Source organism: Asparagus officinalis, chromosome 4 (genome assembly GCF_001876935.1).
Source record: "Asparagus officinalis chromosome 4, Aspof.V1, whole genome shotgun sequence".
NCBI classification, from domain to species: Eukaryota; Viridiplantae; Streptophyta; class Magnoliopsida; order Asparagales; family Asparagaceae; genus Asparagus; species Asparagus officinalis.
In genome coordinates this window covers 133,025,162-133,049,072 of record NC_033797.1, presented here as the reverse complement: position 1 = coordinate 133,049,072, position 23,911 = coordinate 133,025,162, and the positions used below count along the sequence as shown (strand labels likewise).

The 23,911-nt window shown below is 43.5% G+C and overlaps 2 protein-coding genes across 4 annotated transcripts; both read right to left on the bottom strand.

The window, feature by feature from the left end:
• LOC109839086 (serine/threonine-protein phosphatase 7 long form homolog) lies at positions 8,108-10,792 on the bottom strand. Of its 3 annotated transcripts, XM_020407523.1 has the most exons (8): positions 10,682-10,792; positions 10,498-10,586; positions 9,919-10,421; positions 9,615-9,839; positions 9,449-9,536; positions 8,942-9,364; positions 8,814-8,874; positions 8,108-8,731 (listed from the first exon to the last, which is right to left on the bottom strand). In XM_020407523.1, exons 2-8 carry the CDS (start codon positions 10,573-10,575, stop codon positions 8,418-8,420), a joined length of 1,692 nt encoding a protein of 563 aa, XP_020263112.1. In that variant the 5' UTR covers positions 10,576-10,586; positions 10,682-10,792; the 3' UTR covers positions 8,108-8,417. The 3 variants fall into 3 exon arrangements, with proteins under 3 accessions (XP_020263112.1, XP_020263110.1, XP_020263111.1); XM_020407521.1 differs by lacking the exon at positions 10,682-10,792 and having other exon boundaries at positions 10,498-10,615; XM_020407522.1 differs by lacking the exon at positions 10,682-10,792 and having other exon boundaries at positions 8,108-8,728; positions 10,498-10,615.
• Positions 10,498-12,118, bottom strand: LOC109839087. Its single transcript, XM_020407524.1, has 2 exons — positions 10,625-12,118; positions 10,498-10,530 (listed from the first exon to the last, which is right to left on the bottom strand). The coding sequence occupies exon 1, from the start codon at positions 12,096-12,098 to the stop codon at positions 10,692-10,694; it is 1,407 nt and encodes a 468-aa protein (XP_020263113.1). The 5' UTR covers positions 12,099-12,118; the 3' UTR covers positions 10,498-10,530; positions 10,625-10,691.

Sequence of the window (23,911 nt, the reverse complement as noted above, 5' to 3'; positions counted from 1 at the left end):
CATTGGACTCAGTTTCGCCAAGGAGCTGGGGTCGAATATCTCGAAGCTTTTGGGGATTCTCAATTGATAGTCAACCAAGTCCGTGGAGAGTATGAAGTCAGGAACCAAGACCTGATCCCGTACCACCAGTAGGCCATCAAAATGGCAGGATCTTTTGAAGAATTCTTTATTGAATATATCCCTCGTCTCCAAAACGCTTATGCGGATGCACCGGCAGCACTAGCAGTATCACTTGCGCAGCCTCCCGAAACTGAGCTGTTAGTCACAGTAAGAACGTATCAGCTCTGCATACCCATATACGATATGGATATTGAAGAGAAAGATGATCGAAACATAAACGCCAAGGAGGTGAATTCAACTCAAATTGGGTCTGAGTCCCGAGATTGACGCTTTCCTATCATAGACTACGTCCAATATGGTATTTTGCGAGAGGATGTAAAAGAAAGGGAATCAATCCGCCGAAGAGCACCAAGATTCTTCTATAATACCGAAACCCATACATTATATCGTAGAGGGTACGATGGTTTGTTACTCCGATGCCTTTCGAACAAAGAAGCAGAAGAAGTTCTTAAGGAAGCACACGAAGGAGAATGCGCTGCGCATCAGCCCGGTCCCAAACTGTATGATCGCATTAGGAGAATGAGATATTTTTGGCCAACAATGGTTCGTGACGCAATCGAATACGCCCGAGAGTGTCATGCTTGTCAAATACATGCAAATTATATGCATCAACCGCCAGAGCACTTGCACACGTCAACCACATCTTGGCCATTCGAGACATGGGGTATGGATATTGTCGGTCCTATTTTTTCCCCTTCAGTCAAAGGTGATCGATTCATTCTCGCAATCACGGATTACTTTTCAAAGTGGGCTGAAGCAATTCCACTTAGAGAAGTGAAGACGAACAACGTCATCAATTTCATCAAGCATCACATCATCTACAGACACGGCGTGCCAAAACGGATCATTCATGACAACGGTCCACAGTTCATAAGCAACGCCTTCGTAAGGTTTTGTGACAAGTTCAAAATTGAAGATATTTCGTCAACAGCTTACTATCCCGCTGTCAAAGCTCGTGAAGACCAATAAAAGAGACTGGGATGATAAACTCGGTGAAGCACTCTGGGCTTATCGCACCACCATACGCACACCTACAGGGATCACCCCGTATTCATTGGTATATGGATGTGAAGCTGTGCTACCATTGGAGATTCAAATCCCATCCCTTCGGATCGCTCTCGCAACCGAGATGACGACAGAAGAACAACATCAAAAGCGTCTCGAAGAACTCGAGAGGTTGGATGAAAAGCGCTTGGAAGCTCAACAACACATTGAGTTTTATCAAGCCAGAATATCTAGGGCTTTTAACAAAAGAGTCCGACAGAGAAGCTTCAAGGAAGGAGATCTGGTCCTCGCTGCTCGCCGACCGATAATCCTCAACTCCAAGAAGAAAGGTAAATTTGAACCCAAATGGGAAGGACCGTTTGTGATAGACACAGTCTACTCAAACGGCGCATATCGCCTGATTACTCAAGAGGACGACAGGCAATTAATGCCAATAAATGGAAAGTTCTTAAAAAAGTACTATCCCTAGTACATTCAGGATAACCCATTCACCGGGAAATTCCTTGAAGAATATTACACTTAATATTCTAGAGGATAACCCAAAATCATTTTCACCACCAAAATCCCTCACTGATCAATTTCAATTGACAGTGAGTCCACCAAAAGTATCTTTCCGGCCCTCTTGACTCCTTCCATGAACAAGAGGTCCGTCCACTTTCAGTTCAGAGTCCCCTTTCGATAAACGAAAGAATTCCCCTCTTTTTCTCTTTGGTTAAGCCTTCTCATGGTTATAACCTAAGTTGAAATTTCATTTCGATAAACGAAAAACTCATTTTCAGATTAGATAACCAATCCTATAAAAGGTAAGTTTATCTAAAATTTCTAGATTCTCGGAGTGAAGATCCCACTTCTAGTTTCTTTTGCGCTGGAAATAGAATATAAAATTCTTCCTTTCCAGAATCAAGGAATAGAATATAAAATTCTTCCTTCCTTGTATTTGGGTTCACCTTCACCCTAAAAGAAGACCGGGAAATAGAATATAAAATTCTTCCTTTCCCGCACTGATCTTTTCTAAAATTTGTCAATATAGGATTTATCCTAGGAAGTTTATTCCGAATCCTAAGCAGGGATAAGTCTGCGCCTAACACGCGCTGTCGGTTTAGTCTTTTTCCGTAGAAAAAGACACCAGAGTTCGATTCTGGGGTATTCTATCCTGAAACCTAAGCAAGGATAAGTCTGCGCTTAACCCGTGCTGCCGGTTAGTTCTTAACCGTTAAAAAGAACACCCGTCCACATATTCAACATTGTGGCAGGTTGTTATTAATAACACCAAAATCCATGCCTTACACGCATGGGGAATTTCATCCTGAATCCTAAGAAAGGATATGCCGACGCCTAACACGCGTCGCCGGTTTAGTCTTTCTCCGTAGAAAAAGACACCAGAGTTCGATTCTGGGGTATTTTATCCCGAAGCCTAAGTAGGGATAAGTCAGCGTCTAATACACGTTGCTGGGTAGCCTATTCCCATAACAATGGCGAAGTCTACGTATTCAAAGTCGTAGTGCAAAGTCTCAGAGAATTCACTCTCTTAGCACAACGTTACATGCAGAACGGATTTAGACAATCCGCATGCTAGCCCGATTCAAACGGTAATCGGTAAAGGCTAATCAAATCCGTTGAAAGCTAGGGGTTAGCCAAAAATCCTAAAGTCAACACCTAACACGTGTCGCCAGGTAGCCTATTCCCGTAACAATGGAGAAGTCTATGTATTCGACATCATAGCACAAAGTCTCAGAGAATTCACTCTCTTAGCACAACGTTACATGCGGAACGGAGTTAGACAATCCGCATGCTAGCCCGACTCAAACGGTAGTCGGTAAAGGCTTATCAAACCCGTTGATGGCTGAGGATTTGCCAAAAATCCTGTAAGTATTATGACCGTTGGGTTCACAATCAACAGAGAAACATAATGATAAAGAGAGGAGTGCGCTAAAGAAAAGACTTTATTTCATTAATAAAATCAGACCAAGTGGAGATACAAGAAGACGTCTCAAATCAGATCTAATAAACTGAAGGAAGCAATTTTAGCCTTAACAGCGGCAAGTTTCTCTGCGTGTTCCGCTCGAACCTTCTCCTCTTCTTCCTTCTGAAACTTGGCATAAGCAAGAACGGCGGCAGCGTCGGCAGTTACGTCTTCTCGACGCAACACGTGAAGAACCTCCAGCTCTCCTCTATAAACATTTTGAACTCTGGTGCTCTCGAGCTCAAAATCTTTTAGAGTCCTCTCCCCTTGGACGGTCCTAATCCCCGTCCTATCAGCAATGTTGTTATAAGCATCCCTCTAAGCAAGTCAACCTTAACTCACATCGTCTAGCTAGCCGGATGCCACCTACACGCTGAATGTCTTTAAGACTATCTGCTATGAAAGGGAGCAAATCATAAAATCTTCCCCGTCCAGAACTAATGGCGGTGGCCGTTTGTTGCATAACCTTCTCTAATTTTTGGAGGATGCCCTGCACGGATTCGGAGACCGAGAAAACAGATTCTTGGTCAGACATAATTGCAGCAATAAGATCCTCTTCCCCTTCATCGTCGGATATTAGGATGATCTCGGGCCTCACCATCCTCCTATCACGGGAATTTGACCGAGGAAGTGGACCGATGGCCTGCCTGGCGGAAACCGAAGATAAAACATCCCCACGACGTCCGTTCACCGCATGAGATGAAAATGCTCCGGAAGGATGCTCAACTGAAAATAAGCAATTAAACGTTTGTTAATTCCAGTTATAAAAGAAAATTGAACTCATCCTACAAATGGGTAAGATAGAGTCATTGCCTTATAAAGGGTGAGACGATTTGGCCACATTGTGCGTTTATAAGATATGGTATATCGACAATATATTCCTGCCTTATAAGACACAATGCAGCGTCAAAATGCCCCCTTTATTTTGAGATATGGTTTTGACCAAGCAAAACCCATCTTTAAAGCGTTGATCCTCACCAAGGAGAATCAATGCTCTTCCCGATTGCCTCACCAAGGAGAACAACGTGGGGGTAAAAAGGACTAATTTGTAAATTTCCAAGAAAAAATGGACTAATTTGTAAATTTCCAAAAATAGCTCACCGGCATAAGAGGGAGGCGCGCCATCAGCCGACGTGGTAGAGGATTGACCCCTCGCAATACGAGACATGGTGACCTGCAAAATAAATTAAGGGATCAGATCCAGAAAAAAGTTCCTCTTTTTATTGCAGAGCTCCAAATTTTACCCCCTGAAAGAGGAGCTCGAGGCGCCAAATCATAAACCCTAACCCTCATATGCAATCCCACAAATTCATAAATTGAATTAAGCATGAAATATGCTAAAATTGTGAAGGATTTACCTGAGGGAAAACTCGAAGATCCGACAAAAATCAAATCTTGAAAGAGGCTCAGACCACGTGCTCGAGGGGCCTGAGAGGAATTTGTATATGAAGATTTCTAAGGGATTTCTCGGTCTAAGATCCAAAGGAAGGCTAGATCTAAGGCAAATATGAAAGTTTGGGGGAGAATGGATGCAAGAGAGAAAAGAAAAATCCAAAAAGAGGAGAAGGTGTGGCCGGCCCTAGAGGAGGAAAAGATGAGGAAAAGGAACCCCTTTTATAATGTGAACTAGCCTTGAACCAGACCGGACCAGGTTGAACCAGACCAGACCAGTCCAAATCAGTTCAAACCAGACTGAACCAGACCAGACCAGGATGAACCAGTCTGAACCAGTCTGAACCAGTCCTGAACCAGTTTGAACCAGGTTGAACCAGTCCTGAACCAGGTTGAACCAGTTTGAACCAGATTCGAACCAGAATTCAAATTGAAGCTGAATCGAGCATCGAAACAACTTCAAATCGACCGAGGGTTCAATCCTTTGTTTATGCTTACCTCTCCCGCACATTCGGAAGGATCAGAAATACGAGTATAAACTGCTTCTTAATACTCCGAAAAGTATACGAGTATTCGGATATGAAAAATACTCCAATAAGGTATACGAGTATAAACTATTTCCTATTTTTGGTTGAGAAGTTTCTGGAGAATATTTTTCTAAGAAATATTCTTAAGGATAACTCAACAACACTACGTCGGACAACGCGTTGCAAATAAAGACTCAACGCCAACAATCAGTTCTATGTTGAACCAACAAGCACGAGCTAAAGATCAGAAAATTAGGAACCGACTTCAAATTCGAAATTTCGACAACGGTCAGACAATAAATGCAGCACCGGAAACCTTACAGGCATTCGACAAAGCACCAAATGGCCTGAAGGATCGAAGGAATCAAGAACAGAAGCCATTCCAAAGTCCCGTTACACCGACTGAAGGTTGGGACAATCATATCCAAAGTAGTCCAGACTCTTCTATAAAAGAACGAGACTGAAATACTTTGGAGGGGGTATCTGTAGGCGTATAAAATTGCTTATATGTCCCTTAGCACAGCTCGGCACAAACCGACGAACCATCGGGCGACATATCCAAACACGAGCGTCAGTCCACAACGCCGAAGCCAAGTGACACGCAACGAAGCGGATTAACGAGGCAACGAGGCTAACGAACCGCACGCAAACAATGGAATACATCCATTCGCATGCGGAATCAAGCTAACAGTTCGGTGAGTCAACAAGTCATCCAACCATAGAACGGATTTGAACTCAAACACCGAGGCGGATTTACTGCCATATTGGGATTTGGACCGTCAAATCAGAGTCCGGATCAACAACGAAGTGGGTTTACTACCAAATCAGGATTCAGATCAACAAATCAGAGTCCAAATCAACCACGAGACCGAAAAATACGGCAAAACCCAAACACCAAAGGGGACTCGGCCAAAACCGAGCCACCTATAGGTGGCTCAGCCAAAGCCTAGCCACCTATAGGTGGCTCAGCCAAAGCCTAGCCACCTATAGGTGGCTAGGTGGCCGGCCAGATCTGTGCCCGGGCACAGTTCTGAGTGCCTATAAATAGAGGGGCATGGCCCAGATCTGTGCCAAGGCACAGATCTGAGAGCCTATAAATAGGCCTTTGCTCATTTGTTAAAGGTTGGAAAATTGTGAGGCGAAGCTCTGCTGGATTCAAGGCTCAGAATTAAAAAAGATTGAAGCTTTGGGACTTTGAGGACTTGCTCATCCAGATCCAGTGCTCGGCGACCGTCAACGCCAAATAAGGCAAGAGTTTGAGAGGAACCAGATCTCAGATCTACGTAGTCATCCTCCGGATCAAAGCTTGGCCTTTGATCCCGAGAACTAGGGCGATTATTTCCTTGGTGAATTAATCCCCCCCGGCTATTATTTCCTTTGCGAAATAATACCCGTCATACTGCGTAGATCTGACCGTATCTAGATCGCGCGGTGGTCCACGGATAAACCCCGGCGCAGGAGAAGAACCCACGCAAGCGAGTGACCGCAAAACAGGAGCTCGTGATTCGTTCGAAAGGAAAGTTGTAATCTTTTTATTTTTCTTTGATTTCGTTGTAACCGGATCTTATAAAAAGACCGGATCTTTTGTAATCAAAAAGTAATTACTTGAGAAAACAATGACATCAATGAAGAACACGATTTTCCCCGCGAACACTCAGTTTTGGAAAAACTTCACCGAGGTGGAGAATTGTGAACACGTGATTGTGGGGCCCCCAAGCAAAGCATTTACGTGAAGAGATTTGTGAAAATCTCGTGAAGCAGCAGCTGCCCACACCCGATAGCCAGGCCCACCCGAACTTCAGTGATTCCCCAAATAAATAGTCGTGATTCCCTAGGTTAATTGCTAGCGAAGGAGGGTTTTTGATTTTTGCGGCTCGGTGCGAAAAAGCAGACGGCTGGGTGTGTTTGGCGGCTGCGAGATAAAATCGCAGCAGGAGAAAAACTCAAGTGAAGAAAAACAGAGTTTTTTTTCTTTTGTTTAGAGTTTGTGCATCCCCTTTGAGAGATATTTGTATGAGGGATTTGAGAGTTTGTGTGAGGGTTTAAATTGAGTGATTGTAAACCCTAGTTGTTTTCTCTCCCTCTATTAGTAGATCTCCCCCCTCCTTGCCCCGTGGACGTAGGCAATTTGCCGAACCACGTAAAAATTGGTTGTACTACTATTTGTGTGATTTGTAATAGCTTTTAGGTTCCCTCGACACGCAGTCCTAGAGCTGACGAGAGGAAGAGCTAATATCCTACTTTGATGAGATATTAGGCTTCAGATTCTTGTTCCCTTTGAGAAACAAGAATTCTTATTGCGACCTGACTCTCTTGTTGTGTTGCCGAAGTTCTGCCGAAATTTCCGCTAATATCCCACTTTGATGAGATATTAGCCTTCAGATTCTTGTTCCCTTTGAGAAACAAGAATTCTTATTGTGACCTGACTCTCTTGTTGTGCTGCCGAAGTGCTGTCGAAATTTCCGCTGCGCACAACAAACTCAACATAGTTACAATATAAAAGTCAAAAAAATAGCTTTGTCCTTACATAATTTCCACTAGTACAAATATACAAAAATATTTCTTGGAAAGATTATCCATCCAATAGAACTCTGCTTTTGAAACATGCAAGTTTACAGACCTTCCTCCTCACGTCTAGCCAAATTTCTGCCTCCACCCACAAGCAAGAAAATAAATAAATAATTTGCCAGAAATTAGCGGTTAACAAATTTTTTTTTACGAAAATATAGAGAAGGAGAAATTTTTAAAACCAACCATTTTTAAAATTTAATAGGCAAAATCGACCTAAACTGAAAAATATTAGCAAAACCGACCCTTTTCAGGAGAAAAGGGTCGGTTTTGCAGCGGAGGGTGATTTCCGAAGTGCACGGGACTGCTAGTCCCGTGCACTTGGTGTTCAGCAAACCCGCTGCTGAAACCCAGTGCACGGGACTATCAGTCCCGTGCACTTGGTGTTCCAGCAGCTGCTCTCTGCTTAAAAGTCGGGACTAGCAGTCCCGACTTTTAAGCAGAGAGCACTACCCGTTTGCTGAACACCAAGTGCACGGGACTAGCAGTCCCGTGCACTCGCTGTGCACATTTTTGTGCAATTTTCTCTACATTTCAAGTAGTTCCTGTGCATATATCAACACAAACTTCCTCTAACAAGTCACATACTCATTTCACCACTGCATTTCATGTAGTCCCTGTGCATACATCCACACAAACTCCCACTAACAAATTACATACTGATTTCACCACATACTCATTTCAAATCAAACAAATCACATCACACCACAAACTCCCACTAACAAATCCAGCATAATAACACCACAAACCCACTTAGAAATCAAACATATCACATGATATTATCGACTACAAATCCAAAAATCACATCCCTAAATAGTTTTGTAATGTATATAACCTGTAGTTTACATACATCCAAGAACTCTCCTCCTCCTCCTTTGTCTTCGTCGTCCTCCATACCGCCCTTCGACGAGTTCGTGATCCGGTTGCGTTTGTGGTTGTGACGGTCCAGCTCCATCGTCGACACGTTGGGAAGGTCCAGCTTCATCGTTATTTCTGCGTCGTCCTCGACTTTGTCGCTGTTGTCGTGTATATACGAATGACCTTACCTCCCGTCCATCATGACGATCTTCGTGAGTTCGGTGTAAGGCTTGTTGAAGCCTCTGCATTATAGCCTGATATATTGATACATGTTCATGTGCTTCGGGATTTCTATCTGCTGCGATAGATAGTTCAAAAACAAAATTTCATATTAAATTTGATATTACAGAATGTAAATTTGAGATTTAATTTTTTCGTACCTGCTCGAGCCAATTCCAAACCACGATTTGCAAGAGTTTGAACTTCATCTATTGCTGATACCTGCAAATTTTTCAACACATAAAGTACCAATAAAAATGGACTTAAATCAAAATATGAAAATACTTACTAATTCTCTCTCATCTATACCCCGGGGCACATATCCTCTTTGCGACTCAACCGGTATTGTGGTCGAATGAAGTATCCATCTTCGGGTTATGTCCCAATACCAAGTGTAGTAATCTGATTCCCGAGGAGTTGGTTCAATTTGGTTGACAATACAAAAATGCCTATCATTCCATTTGTGTATAAAAGCTTGATGCACGATCATCCAGTTTATTTGTTGGCCTCCTTTCTTTGCCTTCCTCTCTATCTTTTCAACAAACTGCGGAACATGTTGTGCAAGACCATATTGTCGAAGCACGCGGTCCGGTACATGCATTTCTACTATCTCCAAACATATAAGAGGAACTCTAGCTCTCCATACAACTTGGTATTCTGTGCATATTGGGGGTAGCTGAGGTAGAAATTGGGTGTAGGGCTCCCATTCCATCTACAATAATTTATTGCAGTTGCATATCAGAATTGGGTTTTCAGTATGTAGAAGAAAAAACGCATGTTTTTCGGTGAGAATTACCTGAAAAATCTTCATACGGTCAAGCTCATTCCGGTAGAAATCTAATTGTCTAGCCGGGGTCTCGTCATAGCATTTTTCGACATTCCATCTACAAAAAAATATTTATCATACATTTAGTACCACAATGATAACTACAATTATATTCGCTACACTAAAAATACAATACCTGCATCCCAGTGGAATTTGTCCATCTAATTGTAAATGCGTGCATAGTCTTGGCTTCAAATGAAGTCTCTCCCATGCCCATACTTGCAATAAGCTTAGACACCCTTTAAGCTCACTGTTTTGCATAAGTGCCACTTTTGACATCTCTCTATATAAATACGCCAAAACAGCACTACCCCACGATTTTGTACCACATACGTCCAAGTCCTCGAGGAGTGGTAACCACCTAGCATATTCACAATATTCCAATTTATTAAAATAAGCTAATTCAATGAAATACAGATTCATATTATAAATACACATACCTCGCATGCACTTTATCTTTACTTGAATCTGGAAATAATATAGTACCAATCATGTGCATAATGTATGCACGTGCATGTTGGTCAACCAAAATTTGTGGGGCATCAACAGGCAACGGTACTGAGAAGGTCTCTCTCAACCACTTCAACTTAATAGTTCCTCTAGGCATAGTCTCTGGAGCTACACCTAACAACTCCTCACATCTTCGAGGCCATACATCACTATCAGTGCCGGTAATGCACGGACCATCTATACGGAGACCGAGTATCACGGATACATCTTGTAGAGTAATGGTAGCCTCACCCATTCGGAAGTGGAAAGTATTGGTCTCAGGTCTCCATCTATCCATCAACGCAATCAGTAGGGGCCAATCGAGCTTTATCCAACGAAGCTTTGAACAAGTCAAGAAGCCGGCCCGTCCCACAGCTGCTATGATACGCTCATCCTCTAACCGCCAACGGCTATGGCTGAGGCTATGATCAACCATAACGATACTCGGACCTCTCTGTATAGACAATGATAGTATAAGAATGCAATATTATGTAAATGCAAATATTACAATTATAAAGTAACTGAATTACCTCTGTACAGGATATAATATGTGAACGATGCTGAGCCTGGTCATATAAGACCTCATCACTAACCGGCCCAGGATCCATGGTGTACAAACCTGCACATATAATTATACACATGTTAATAATCAATCATATAGTAATTCAGTTTCTTTATTAAAGTATATAAAAATAAAAAAATGATATAAATTACCAATTAGTTGCTATCTATTGTGTCTAGATGGACAACGAGGTCGAGTATGTCCCGGTTGTTTGCAAAGACTACATTTTTTGTGCTTGACCACTCCTTCTCGCCCTTGATCCATGGTTCCCCTAATTCGCACAGATCGTGGTCGACCTGCTTGTCTCCGGTACTGAGGTGGAACTATATGTGGTCCATTATATTCAGGCCAATACCGACTATCATCAGGTGGATGAAAACTCTCACTATATGTCTTTTGATAGTGAGCTGTTGAATACCAAGGCGAGCAATACCGATTTCTGGGAATTCTAGCACCTCCCGGCTGATTAGAAGAAGCCGCAAGCACATGTGCACAGGGTATTTTTTGGAGTTGTGGTATGTTACATGTGCAAGTGCAATCAACATCAAATAGTTTAACGGTGTAGATACCGTCACAATCTTGTACCTGCCATTCGTTGTCGTTGAATACAGTAATTTGACATGATCTTGCTGCCTCAATTCTTCTATGCAAAATGGACTCATTTTTTGGTGTGTAACGTGTTGTCCAGTCTATGCCATCACCACGCCTTTTGTTGAAGTATGCGTTTAGTCTATAGAATGTTCTCGCAACCAAAGATTGTATTGGCATAGCTCGTGCTCCTTTAAGAACGCCGTTAAAGCTCTCGGAGCAATTAGTCGTCATCATGCAAAACCGCACACCCTCATCCTTACATAATGCCCACCGATGCTCGAATTGAGGCTTCAAGTTATTTTCAATCCAATTATGTGCATCTAATGACAAAGACTTGATTTTCTCCCTGCAATGTTCATACACTAATGTGTCGGTCGCACACCCGGCTTGCCACAAAAGATTTTGCAAATTAATCTCACCGTGTTTTTTCTTGAAATTATCTCTTATATGCCTTAAACAATATCGATGGTGATGTGGTGCACTAAAACCCTCATGTAACGCCCTTATAATTCCTTTCATCCTATCCGAAATAAAGGTAATTATTCTTGGCGCACGGACACTTGGAATCCACTTGTATATAAGTTCAAAAAACCACTTCCAACTAGACGTATCCTCCACCTCCACGACTGCAAATGCTAGAGGAAATAACCCGCCATTTGCATCTACACCGGTCGCTACAAGAAGCACGCCTTTGTACTTTCCATATAAATGTGTACCATCAATGCTCAATAGCGGACGACAAAAAGTGAAGCCCTTAATAGCAGGACCAAATGCCCAAAACACGCGAGTGAACCTCTCCATACCCGGTGCAATCTCTTCGGATAATATTTCGTATTCAGTACCCGGATTATTTCGTTTGATAGCTTCAAGATACTGTGGAAGTAATTCATATGATTTTTCCCAATCTCCAAAAATTTTAGACAACGCTTTCCTCCTTGCATCATATGCCTTATATTTAGATATCTTAATCCCCCGCATGTCATATACCCTCTGAAATATCTGACCTGCATTCAGATCAAGTTCAGCTCTAACTTCAGGCATAATTAGCTTACATATATAAGAAGAAGATGCAGAATAATCATCGACATCCACCGACGGGTTGCAACATGTGTGAAGTCCGCAATATCTACATATTACAAATTGCCCATTTGATGATTTTCTCACAGCGGCATTTAGCAACCAAGGACATTTTTTATTTCTCTCATCTTGCTCATTTGCGTTCTCTACTTCATTCTTATCGTTAAAGAAGCATTTCACATTGTAGTTTGTTGCATTAGTTTTTACCGGCTTGAATTTGACCCGATTCTTGATGGACCATTCTCGGATTGCAAAGATCAGTGCCTCCTTGCTCTCGAATAGATCCCCTTTTTTAAAAGTGAAGTCCTCAGGTCGTTGTAAATTTGGCCCAACATCAACAAATCCAGCTTGAGAAGTATTTATCCAATCCTCATTATGAAACTCGTCGGGCAACGGATCTTCAGCTTCCACATAATCATTGTTAACGTTAAATTGCTCCATCCAACGGGCGTCATCATCGATTCCAGCTGCCACATGCATGCTATCAATTTGCACGCCATCTTCTTCAAAATGATCTGAATCATCATCTGCTTCATCTTCTATAATTGCTCCGACTGGTGGGTAACCCGTAACATGACCTGAAGCGTCGTTAAATATATTAGTTGACGTCCCACCGATAGAATACTCACTTAAATGTTGTGGTTGAGACCATGGCTCTTGACTTGGAGATGTCATAAAACCAATCGACTCGTTGTCTAAGTCAAGCATCCGAGAAAACTCTCCTTGAGGTCGTGAAACTTGGGCAAATTCCTGAATCGGATACTTCTCAATAAACAACTCAATTGACGCTTGCTTCTCGACTAATTGTTTCATGTCATTCAATTCCTCATCTTCGGTAATCTCCACGGCAATAGTTCTACTCTCATTTATCGGACAGTTGAAGAACACCCTAATTGTATATTCTTCTTTCTTAATTTTAGTAACTCTGTGTATTTCCCTAGTCATTCCATCAAAATTACACGACTTAGATAGCATGAACATTTTCCGAGAACCTCCATCATACACCGGCAAATTATTCACTCCGACGCCGAGGCTCCCATTAAAGAAACAAATAATGGATATGGAGTTCGTCATCGAAACTGAAAATACACAGTCCATCATATGCAAATAATCTATTAATATCTGAATAAATCAACATCAAATTTATTACCTTAATCAATCTCAAATAATGGCTACACCCTTAATTATTATTCATCATTTGTAAATAATTGCTAAACCCTAACCCCCAAACCACATTATTCATCCTATTGCACAAAATAAAAACTAATCCTACCCAATTCTAGCAAAATTAACAGCAAAATTAACAGCAAATTTGATGAATATCCCTCTCAAAAATAATTGTTAAACCCTCTCATATGTAAATAATTGCTAAACTAAACCCTAACTCCCAAATTAACAGCAAAATTAAAAAGAAAAACACACCTGAGAATGGGGGTTCGGTGGGCGTCGATGGTGTCGGATGCGCGACGAGGTCGGAGGGCTAGGGTTAGGCGGCGACTGCAAATGGCAGGGGGTCGAAGTCGAAGTTGAAGGCTAGGGTTTGGGGGGGTTGAAGGCTCAGTCACGAGAGCGTCGGGGTCGGCGGCGACGGAAAATGGCGGTGATCGGCGGCGACGGAAAATGGCGGTGATCGGCGGCGACGGAAAATGGCGGTGATCGGCGGCGACGGAAAATGGCGGTGATCGGCGGCGACGGAAAATGGCGGTGATCGGCGGCGACGGAAAATGGCGGTGATCGGCGGCGACGGAAAATGGCGGTGATCGGCGGCGACGGAAAATGGCGGTGATCGGCGGCGACGGAAAATGGCGGTGATCGGCGGCGACGGAAAATGGCGGTGATCGGCGGCGACGGAAAATGGCGGTGATCGGCGGCGACGGAAAATGGCGGTGATCGGCGGCGACGGAAAATGGCGGTGATCGGCGGCGACGGAAAATGGCGGTGATCGGCGGCGACGGAAAATGGCGGTGATCGGCGGCGGGGGTCGACGAGGCCAGCAGGTTTTTTTTTTCTTCGGGGGAGAGTGGTCACGAGATCGCAGAAGGAAAGAAGGAACGAAACGAACGAAAAGAAAGCGGAGTTAGTGGGGTAGGCGGACTGCACGGGACTACTAGTCCCGTGCAGTTCCGTAATTGCAAAATCGACCCTTTTCGGTTGTTTTTGCTAATTAATTTCTGAGACGGTCGATTTTGCACAATAAAATTGAAAAATGGGCTGTTTTAAAAATTTCTCCTATAGAGAAATAAGAAAATATAGGGAAACAAAATTTGCCTTTGGCGAGGAGTAACGATAGGTAAGATGGGATCAAACTCTATGCCTCTGAATCATAACGGTCGATCACAGAGACGTAGAATTATAATCCCATCCACCTTGGCTTAGATGGATTCCACTGGGCATTAGACCTTCATTTGAGACTTCTCTATGCATTCCAATATTAGTCTTAATTTATATAGACATGCTTGTAGGCTATAATAGGTAAAAGTGATCCATACAAATTTTGATTCATTTGTCCTGTAAAAATGCACGATAAGGTGAAATGATCCTTATCCTTTTCTTAATTCATTTCCAATTTATTTAGACATTAGGGCATGCACTTTCAAACACGCGTGAATGTTAGATTTCTTCCAGATTTGTTTTGGTAAAGAGAGAACGTATTTTTAGAGACACATGGATATGCGCCCTATGTAATCAATAGGGCCGCAATTATCTCTTTAACAGTATGTTTGGGAGACGACTTAGGGAAGGGAAGGAAGGGGAAAAGGTCCCCTTCCTTTCCTTCTTCCCCTTCATTACACCCTAATTTGGGGTGTAGGATTTTGGCTCAACCCTCCCTCCTACCCCTAAATAAAACTCCCAAACAATGTTAAAATTAGATTTCTCTTCTCCTCCCCCTCTTTACCTTTCATCCAATCAGGTAATAAGAGAAGTGAAGTAAAATCTTTTAGCCAATTAGCTCTTACCCGGAGCTTTTCAATTTATTTCTTTAAAAGAATAATAAAATATTGTTTATACGTAAGCAAACCAAAAGATAGCTTGCACACTCTTTACTCCATCTCTAAAAGGAAACATGATTGAAGAAAAAAGTAATCCTTCTTCTAAAAGCTTAAATAAAGTAAAATGTTTATCGTCCGATCAAAATATTATACTTGTGAGATTTCACTGAAGGTGGCCTTTTCTTCTGATTGATATCGTGGAGTGGGGGTGAGGAAAAAAAAATCCTATATATAAAGGACCCTCCATAGAAAATCAGACGAGAAGGTGTTCGCCATCAATTCTAAATCTACACAATCATAATATTATATGGCTACAATTAAAATATTGTATCATCACAAGTAACATTAGTATAATAAATATCAATAAAATTAGATAATGTATCAATCAAAATACTGATATTGTATCTGTGTGCTTAGAATAGTGTATTAGTGCAATCATCAGCTTTAAAATAATGCATTGTCTTATGTCAATAATTAGACCGTGTTAATCCTTCTCTTGGAGTCGACACAAGTCCCACATTAGCATTATGAGATTAGCTTACCCCAACTAGAGGAGACTCGGGTAGCATGGGCATGCGACCCTTTCCGAGTTAGGCAAAGTCATGACAAGCTCTCACTCGACCTCATCACTTGAGTCGGCCACCCTCATGCACTCAGAGCCGGGTCGACAACTTGCGAGGCCGACAAAGTACTTGTCGTCCAGCTTGCAGAGCCATATCAATAGGCAGTTTGTCCTCGAACTCCACGCCAACAATTGTCCATCATCATCATTGCTAGGGCCACGAGTCTTCATGTCTCATCACTCTCCATACCTCTTCAATCACCATCACATCAGATCAGTGACTCATCGCATAGGCAGTCAACACCTATTAGCTATCTGCCGATTCAGCTGTCTACCTAGACTCGGTCATAGTTACGCTTCAACCCCTCTCAGTTGGGTATATGTAGGCTCATCGCCTACTAAGAAGGGGATGACCTGCAAGCCCCCCTCGGGGCCACAGGTATGCCCTTTCTGGCTAACTAATTTCATCATTTGCACATTTCACAACTTATTCAGTTCATTGTTTCCCTACTCAAGCTCTATACAGACTTGATCAACGGATGATATCACCGAAGAGCTTGTTGGGGATTTCAGTCTCCCCGCCTACTGTGATGTGGTTCAGTCGACCAATTTCGACCTACGTCCACGGGCAACAATACGAGAAATCTACTATGTATCAGGGAGAACTACAAGAGGAACCACTCAACTCTCGCTTCTCAATCTCTCAACCTCACATATATAATCAATCCTCATATTCTCTCAAAAGCCATCTCCTTACAATCTTTTGAACGGACAAAGACTCCGAAACCTTCTCCCAATGATGTAATATTTTGCACGGATAAAGACTACGAAACCCTCGCCTCTCGCACAATATTCTTGAATCAGACTATGCCCTCTGCTAACTCTAGATTACAAGAATATTGGCTCTCTCTTCTCTCCTTGATTTTTCCTCAAACAATAGAAGAATATATATAGGGAAACCAAAATCATATCTCTAGCCTAACATCCTCATTAGAATAGGATTCAAACTCCTAATCATGATGAGACCCAAGCTCCTAATCATGATAGATCTCTAACCCTATCTAATTCTCATAAAGTTATACAAAGAATCAAATACACAATCCCAACAGAACCTACTCCGCTCCTCTAACATGTTCATTTTTCAGCTCTATTATCTTAAAACAGGGGATCAGTCGCCTAAGGGGATCAGGGAACCCACATCGTCTGTTTCAACCCCAAGCCCCATCACTAACTCGGGATTATCTACTAATCTCGCTGCTGAATCCCAGGACATCAACACATTGTATACCCTATATTATTTTCTTTAAAGAACCATTAATATATTTTGAGATTGCTAAAGTCACAAGTGAAAACCATAATGAGGCTAGCACTACTTTGTCAGAGGGGTTAGACTGGAACATTGAGCCCGGTGTAATTGAAATTTTCTGGGGCATAGTGAGAAGGAAAATTATATATGAGGAGCTGTGTTGGTTAGATGATAACTTGATACGTGTTGTAGTTAAGGTCTCGGGGGGTGAAAAATAAGTTTGAATTGCATAATCCCATGATCTCCATACCTTTTATCCAAGATAATATCGGTTCAGATATGACCAGTTGCATATTCTAGAGCAAAGTATACAGTCTCTAAGTATCCCAGCTATTCTGTCCAGAGCATCCGGCCTTGTTCTTGGTCATAGAACGTGGAATCCTATAGAATCTGATCTCTAGTAGTTAGTTCTCGACGATCGGTGTTGTTGTCTGCAGTCTTGTAGAGTTGCGCTATAAGTTACAACAAGCTGGTGGGTTGCGTCTACGAGCAAAGATCCCGTCCATAGTTCATCCTAGGGACCAATGGTATGCAACCTCCGCTAATTTTAACACAAACTAACGGCACTGTCAAGCTCATTGGAATCAAGAGGATTGGCTTGAAGTCTAATAAACATAGAACCTGCCAAATGACAAGCTTTTACTGATATCGCGAACCATTTATTACAAAAATTTAATCTCGACAGATCTTTGTTTCCATAAGCTTCATTTTGGATGCAAAAGCATCGTCATCACGAATATTTTCTAATAGAGGTAGATATTATGTGCATTCCATTACAGCATTATGTTAACATGGAGTTCTAATAGAGGTAGATGTTATGTGCACTCCATTACAACATGTTAACCTGCATGTCTGATAACGAGATAGATTTTTGATGTTGAAGAAAACCCACGCAGGAGGGCTTTAAATTACTCCATATATCTTAACTCTCATCGATTGATTAGTTGGATCAGTAAACTAATCCTGAAAGCGTTTTGTTTTACATTGATTCAATTATCCAGTAAGATGGATTTTTTCCCCTCACTACATGAGCATAGATTAGAATGTGAACCATAGTGTTTGCGGAAAAAGTTGCTGTATTCATTGCTGCATTCATTACAACTTCAATCGTTACAATGAAATAAAAAGACAGCCTTTTTATAAGACCGGTACACAATGAAAACAAAATAGATACAACTCTTTTCAAACAAACGCAAGATCTGTTTGTCATCTCTTGCTTGCGTGGGTCTTTTGCCTGTGACGGGGATGTTGATATCCGTGGACCACCGGGGCACTCGGATCTGGTCTGAGAAAATCGGGCAGAGTTTCGTCTATCCGCGGGGGGGATTTTAGAAACTCTGAACTTCGTCGATCTGCGTGAGATCTTAGAAGTTTATAGCTCCTATCTCGGGTAATCGAGATATTCGCTCTACTTAGTATCACCGCTAAGGGGCAACACTAAGGAAAATAGAAAGGGGAATGAAGAAGGAGGCTCCTTTGCTGTAGAAGGCTCGCTCACTCCTCGATCCGGCAGGGCTTCGCCGCTCTTTTAGAAAACCCCGACTCCTTCCTCCGGCAGGGCTTCGCCGCTCCTCTCTGGAATTTCAGATCTTAAAGGCTAGAGCTCTAGATCTGAAATTCCTCTCCCAAAACCCAGGCCAAGAGAATGGAGGCCCTAGGGGCCTATTTATAGGAAAAGCAAGGGGTAGGGGTTGGTTGAGGACACCCCTAGGGGGGTGTCTCGGCTCCAAAACCGAGACACCCCTTGGGGTGTCTCGGCCATGGCCGAGACACCCCCCATGGGCTTGGTTTTGCCAAGACACCCCTCGGGTGTTTCGAGCTTGCCGAGACTCCGTTTAGGTGTTTTGTTGGTTCCCCTGTATATTCTTCGTCCGGATTCGGATTTGAGTGATTCCGGGTGCGTTGGATGCGCGACGAAGAGTTTGACCCGCTCTGGTGATTGGATTATCTGTAGAGTGGTCGAGGCATGAAGGGCGTTGTCCTTTTTGTGAACAGTGCCGGGCTTCCCGATTGGTCCGGGTCTTCGTGATTCCGAAGTCCTATCCGCTCATGTAACTCGTCGATTCACTTCAGTCGTTCGTCGATGTCGATTAGGCTCATGTGGATTGGATGGTGATGTTCATCGTCGTTCGTTAACACTGAACTGGTTGTGGAGAACTATAGGCAATTTTTGATGCCTACAGATACCCCCTCCAAAGTGTTCCTGACTCGTTTCTTTTATAGAAGAGGCTGGAATACTTTGGATGTGATTGATCTGGCCTTCAGTCGGCGTAGTTAGCTTCAACTCTTGACTCTTTCGATTTTCGATCTATCCGATGCTTTGACGAATAGCCGAGGTTCTTCCGGCGCTGCGTTTATCGCTTGGCCGTCGTCGGAGTCTCGAGTGTGCAGCTGATGAATTGAGTTTGGCTCGTGTCATTGAGTTGACTTTGAACTACCTCCGCCACATTGTGCTGGCTTAGGGTTTCGGATTCCCGTTTGTTGGCTTTTTATCGCAACGCGTTGACCGGCGTTGACCTAGGGTTACGCATTGACCGGCGTCCACCCTAGGGTTTCGAATTGTCGAACGTTGACTTTTGTCGCAACGTGTCGCTTGGTGTTGACCTGGGGTTACGCGTTGACCGGCGTTGACCCTTAGGGTTTGAGTTGACTTTTGTCGCAACGCGTTGCTTGGCGTTGACCTGGGGTCACGCGTTGACCGGCGTTGACCCTTAGGGTTTGAATCATCGAACGTTGACTTTGGTTGCAACGCGTTGCTTGGCGTTGACCTAGGGTTACGCGTTGACCGGCGTTGACCCTAGGGTTTACGGATCGCCATTAACACAGTTTATACTCGTACGTTTGCTGGAGTATACACAGTTTAAGCTCTTAAGGTATTGGAGCACGGTGGTCCCAAGTGTCGGGGCTGCAGGACCAACTGTTAAAGTTGATTCATCTGCATGTGTGGATTTTATCCTGAATTTGTTGGGTGCTCGAGTCATGAGACCAACTAGGGGAGTTGATGCGTCAATGACTCGCAGTTATAGAATTTTTGGCAAATCCTCAGCCATCAACGGATTTGATAAGCCTTTACCGACTACCGTTTGAGTCGGGCTAGCATGCGGATTGTTTAAGTCCGTTCAGCATGTGACGTCGTGCTAAGAGAGTTAACGCTCTTAGTGCTACGATATTGAATACGTAGACTTCGTCTTTCTCACGGGAATAGACTACCCGGCGACGCGTGTTAGGCGTTGACTTTAGGATTTTTGGCTAATCCCCAGCCTTCAACGGATTTGATTAGCCTTTACCGACTACCGTTTGAGTCGGGCTAGTATGCGGATTGTTTAAGTCCGCTCCTATGTGACGTTTAAGCTAAAAGAGTTAACCCTTTTAGTGCTACGATATTGAATACGTAGACTTCGTCTTTCTCACGGGAATAGACTACCCGGCAACGCGTGTTAGGCGTTGACTTTAGGATTTTTGGCTAATCCCCAGCCTTCAACGGATTTGATTAGCCTTTACCGACTACCGTTTGAGTCGGGCTAGCATGCGGATTGTCTAAATCCGTTCCGCATGTAACGTTGTGCTAAGAGAGTGAATTCCCTTAGACTTTGTGCTATGATGTTGAATACATAGGCTTCGCCATTGTTACGGGAATAGGCTACCCGGCAACGTGTATTAGACGTTGACTTATCCCTACTTAGGCTTCGGGATAAAATTCCCCAAGTTTAGACCTTGGTGTCTTTTTCAATCGGTGAAAGACTAAACCGGCAACACGTGTTAGGCGTTGACTTATCCCTACTTAGGATTCGGGATAAAATTCCCCAGGTACAAAAGTGCCCGGATTAGAGATTTATGATTGTGTCTTTTCAAAGACGAGCTGAGAGAGGAAGAATTTTATATTCTATCTACAGCTGAAAAAGAAACTCGAGGTGGGATCCCCCACCCCCAGAATCCGGAATGATGAACTGGGAGTGGGTTCCCCACTCCGAGCATCGGAAAGGTCCGAGGAGAGGAAGAATTTTATATTCTATCTCCCGGTGCTGAAGAGGAAGAATTTTATATTCTATCTACAGCTGGAAAGGAAACTCGAGGTGGGATCTCCACCCCCAGAATCCGGAAGGATGAAACTAAGAGTGGGATCTCCACTCCGAGAATCGGAAAGATTCGAACGACCCTAACTTTTATAGGATTGGTCATTTGAACCCAAAGAATCCCTCATTCATTGAGGAGAAAACCCAATTTCAACCCTAACTTTTATAGGTTTGGTGGAAAAGGGGACAAAGGTGGATTTTCGTTTATCGAAAAGGAATGACTCGGTCTTAGTCTTAACTATTTGTAGGCTTGACTAAGCGAGATCGGGAACAATCCTAACTTTTATAGGTTTGATTGTTCAAATTGAAAGTGGACCTCTCGTTCATGGAAGGAATCGAGAGAGGAATTTGGCTTTGACCCTAACTTTTATAGGTTTGACCTGAAAGCAAAGAAAGTGGAATACAGGTAGCAAAGAAAATGCCAACTCGTATTATCACTCAAGAGGAGACTTTAATGCTAGGCGTTTAGGACCTAGCACGTTAAATCTGAGAAATGCCAACGACGGGCAAATGAAAATGTTGGTGGATCCACTGTCGTTTAATTTGATCAGCGGATGGTTTGGTGAGGAAAGATTAACCTACCAGAAGATTGGATCTCTTCTCACAAAAATAACTCATAAGAGTTAGAGAAATAAGAAGAAACGTTCCAATGTTCTGAATTCGAGCAAGAATTTCTTATTCATCACTTCTACAATGATTGGGTTATCCCTAAGAATACCCACCCGATGCATTGGATTATCCACCCCCAGTTTCTCTCTTGGAACTGGGTTTGACTTGGTTGTCCGACCGGGTTATCCTTAAGAATATTAGCGTAATATCCTCCAGGAACTTCCCGTCAATGGTAGGAAATAGTTTAGACTCATATATCTATTGGAGTATCAGGGAGCAGTTTAACCTCTTATACCGGTAGGAGGATCAAGAAGCAGTTTACACTCTTATACTTGTCGGAGTGTTGAGAAGCAGTTTATACTCATATACTTATCGGAGTCTTGAGAAACAGTTTATACTCGTATACTCTTTGGAGTAATGCCGTTCTCAATTGGCTTACCTTAGCGTTATGACGCAGGCTTCAACCAAGGTCTGAATGCTATTCTTGAGAGCAAAGCAATCCTTGGTGGGATGAACGACCCTCCTGTGGTATGCACAGTACTTTGGGTCCGTAGTGTTGTCAGCTTCCTCCTGATTTGTGATAGGTCGGAGTTTTGAGAAGCAGTTTATACTCGTATACTCGTCGGAGTAATGCCGTTTTCAATTGGCTTACCCTAGCGTTATAACGCTGGCTTCAACCAAGGTCTGGATGCTATTCTTGAGAGCAAAGCATTCCTTGGTGGGGTGGAGGATCCTCCTGTGGTACTCGCAGTACGTTGGGTCCGTAGAATCGTCATCTTCCTCTTGATGCGTGATGGGCGGGAGTTTGATTTTGTTGTTTTCGAGAAGGGTCTCGAAAATAGCTGGAACGTCTTCGTCTTTGAACGAGTACTCGTTTTGGAGCTCCTCGTCTGAATTCTCCTGTTGTTCCCAGGACTGCTGTTGTGACGTTTGATCATCGTCAATAACTGCTGCAGGTACGTCCTCTTCATCATGAGGTACGAGATCCGAATCCAGAGGGTCAACCATTGGTTGGTTTCTTTCGACCTTCCGCCTTCTGATGAAGCGTTCAGCTTGTTCTCCTCGAGCCTTCAACTCTTTCCAGGTATTGAGCGGCTCTATTCCCATCACGTCCAAGATGTCAATGGACAAGTTGTTCTGACAAGTCTGCAAGAGGAATTCCTCCGTGACGGGATCCCTGCAGTTCATTGCCTGATTGCGGAAGCGTTTGATGAAGGTATCCACCGACTCTCCGCCTTTTTGTTTCTCGTCGAAGAGTGTCCTGATCGACACCTCGGTGTCATCATCGAAGAAATGGGCGAGAAACATGCCTTCCAAGTCCTCCCAGCTGTTGATGCTTCCGGGCTTGAGACGGCGGTACCAATCGAAGGCAGGCCCGCGAAGGGTGCCAACGAATGACCGAACCATCAAAGGCTCGTTGCCCGAGATTACTCCCAAGTGAGACTTGAAGTAGATCAGATGTTGAGTGGGCGAGCCCTTTCCGTTGAACGGCGTGAAGTTGATCAGGTTGAACTTCGCCGGATACGGGATCGAATCCCACTTTCTCGGGTAAGGACACGGAATGCCGGTCCTCTTCACCTCCCGAACAGACATCAGGGCTTCGATTTTTCTTTCGAGCTCCTTTATCTTTTCGGCCTCACCCATATCCTGTTTTGGATAAGTTTCGAGAGGAATCATACGGCCACCCCCAGTGTTGTCACTACTGGTGGGTCCACCCCCAGCGCTATCATCACTGGTGGGTCCACCCCCAGCGCTGTTAATTTTAGTGGGGCCACCCCCAGTATTCTTGGGTGGTGCGTTGGCCATGACGATTTCGACCACCTCCGGCTCGCTGTTGACTGCAGCGTTCTGGGTGCGACGGTCGGACTCAACTAGCTGGTTCAACAAAGCTCGGATTTGTTGGTCGTGCATTTGCCTCATCTCCTGCATAGCCATTCCCATTTCGATCTTGAAGATTTCCTTCTGCCTAGCCAGGGCCTCTTCAATGATTTTGGCTATCTGATCTGTATTGACCATGAGCACCTCTCGAGCTTGCCCTATGCTAGACGTTGTATCGTCGGAGGCGAGCGCGGAATGAGAATCTGAGAACTCATCATCAGAATGGACTTCTTCATGAATCCCACGGTCGTCGTTATCTCCGACGGCTTCTAGCTGAAGCTGAGCTACTCCCGCAT

What these genes read in the sequence shown, in the direction of transcription:
- LOC109839086 (XM_020407521.1), bottom strand. Translation starts at nt 10,608, where the DNA reads ATGTGTATAATTATATGTGCAGGTTTGTACACCATGGATCCTGGGCCG. An exon ending in AAAGATAAAGTGCATGCGAG is followed by an intron (nt 9,840 to 9,918) that starts GTATGTGTATTT and finishes TGAATATGCTAG; the next exon opens with GTGGTTACCACTCCTCGAGG. An exon ending in TTTGGAATTGGCTCGAGCAG is followed by an intron (nt 8,732 to 8,813) that starts GTACGAAAAAAT and finishes TATCTATCGCAG; the next exon opens with CAGATAGAAATCCCGAAGCA.
- LOC109839087 (XM_020407524.1), bottom strand. Translation starts at nt 12,098, where the DNA reads ATGCGGGGGATTAAGATATCTAAATATAAGGCATATGATGCAAGGAGG.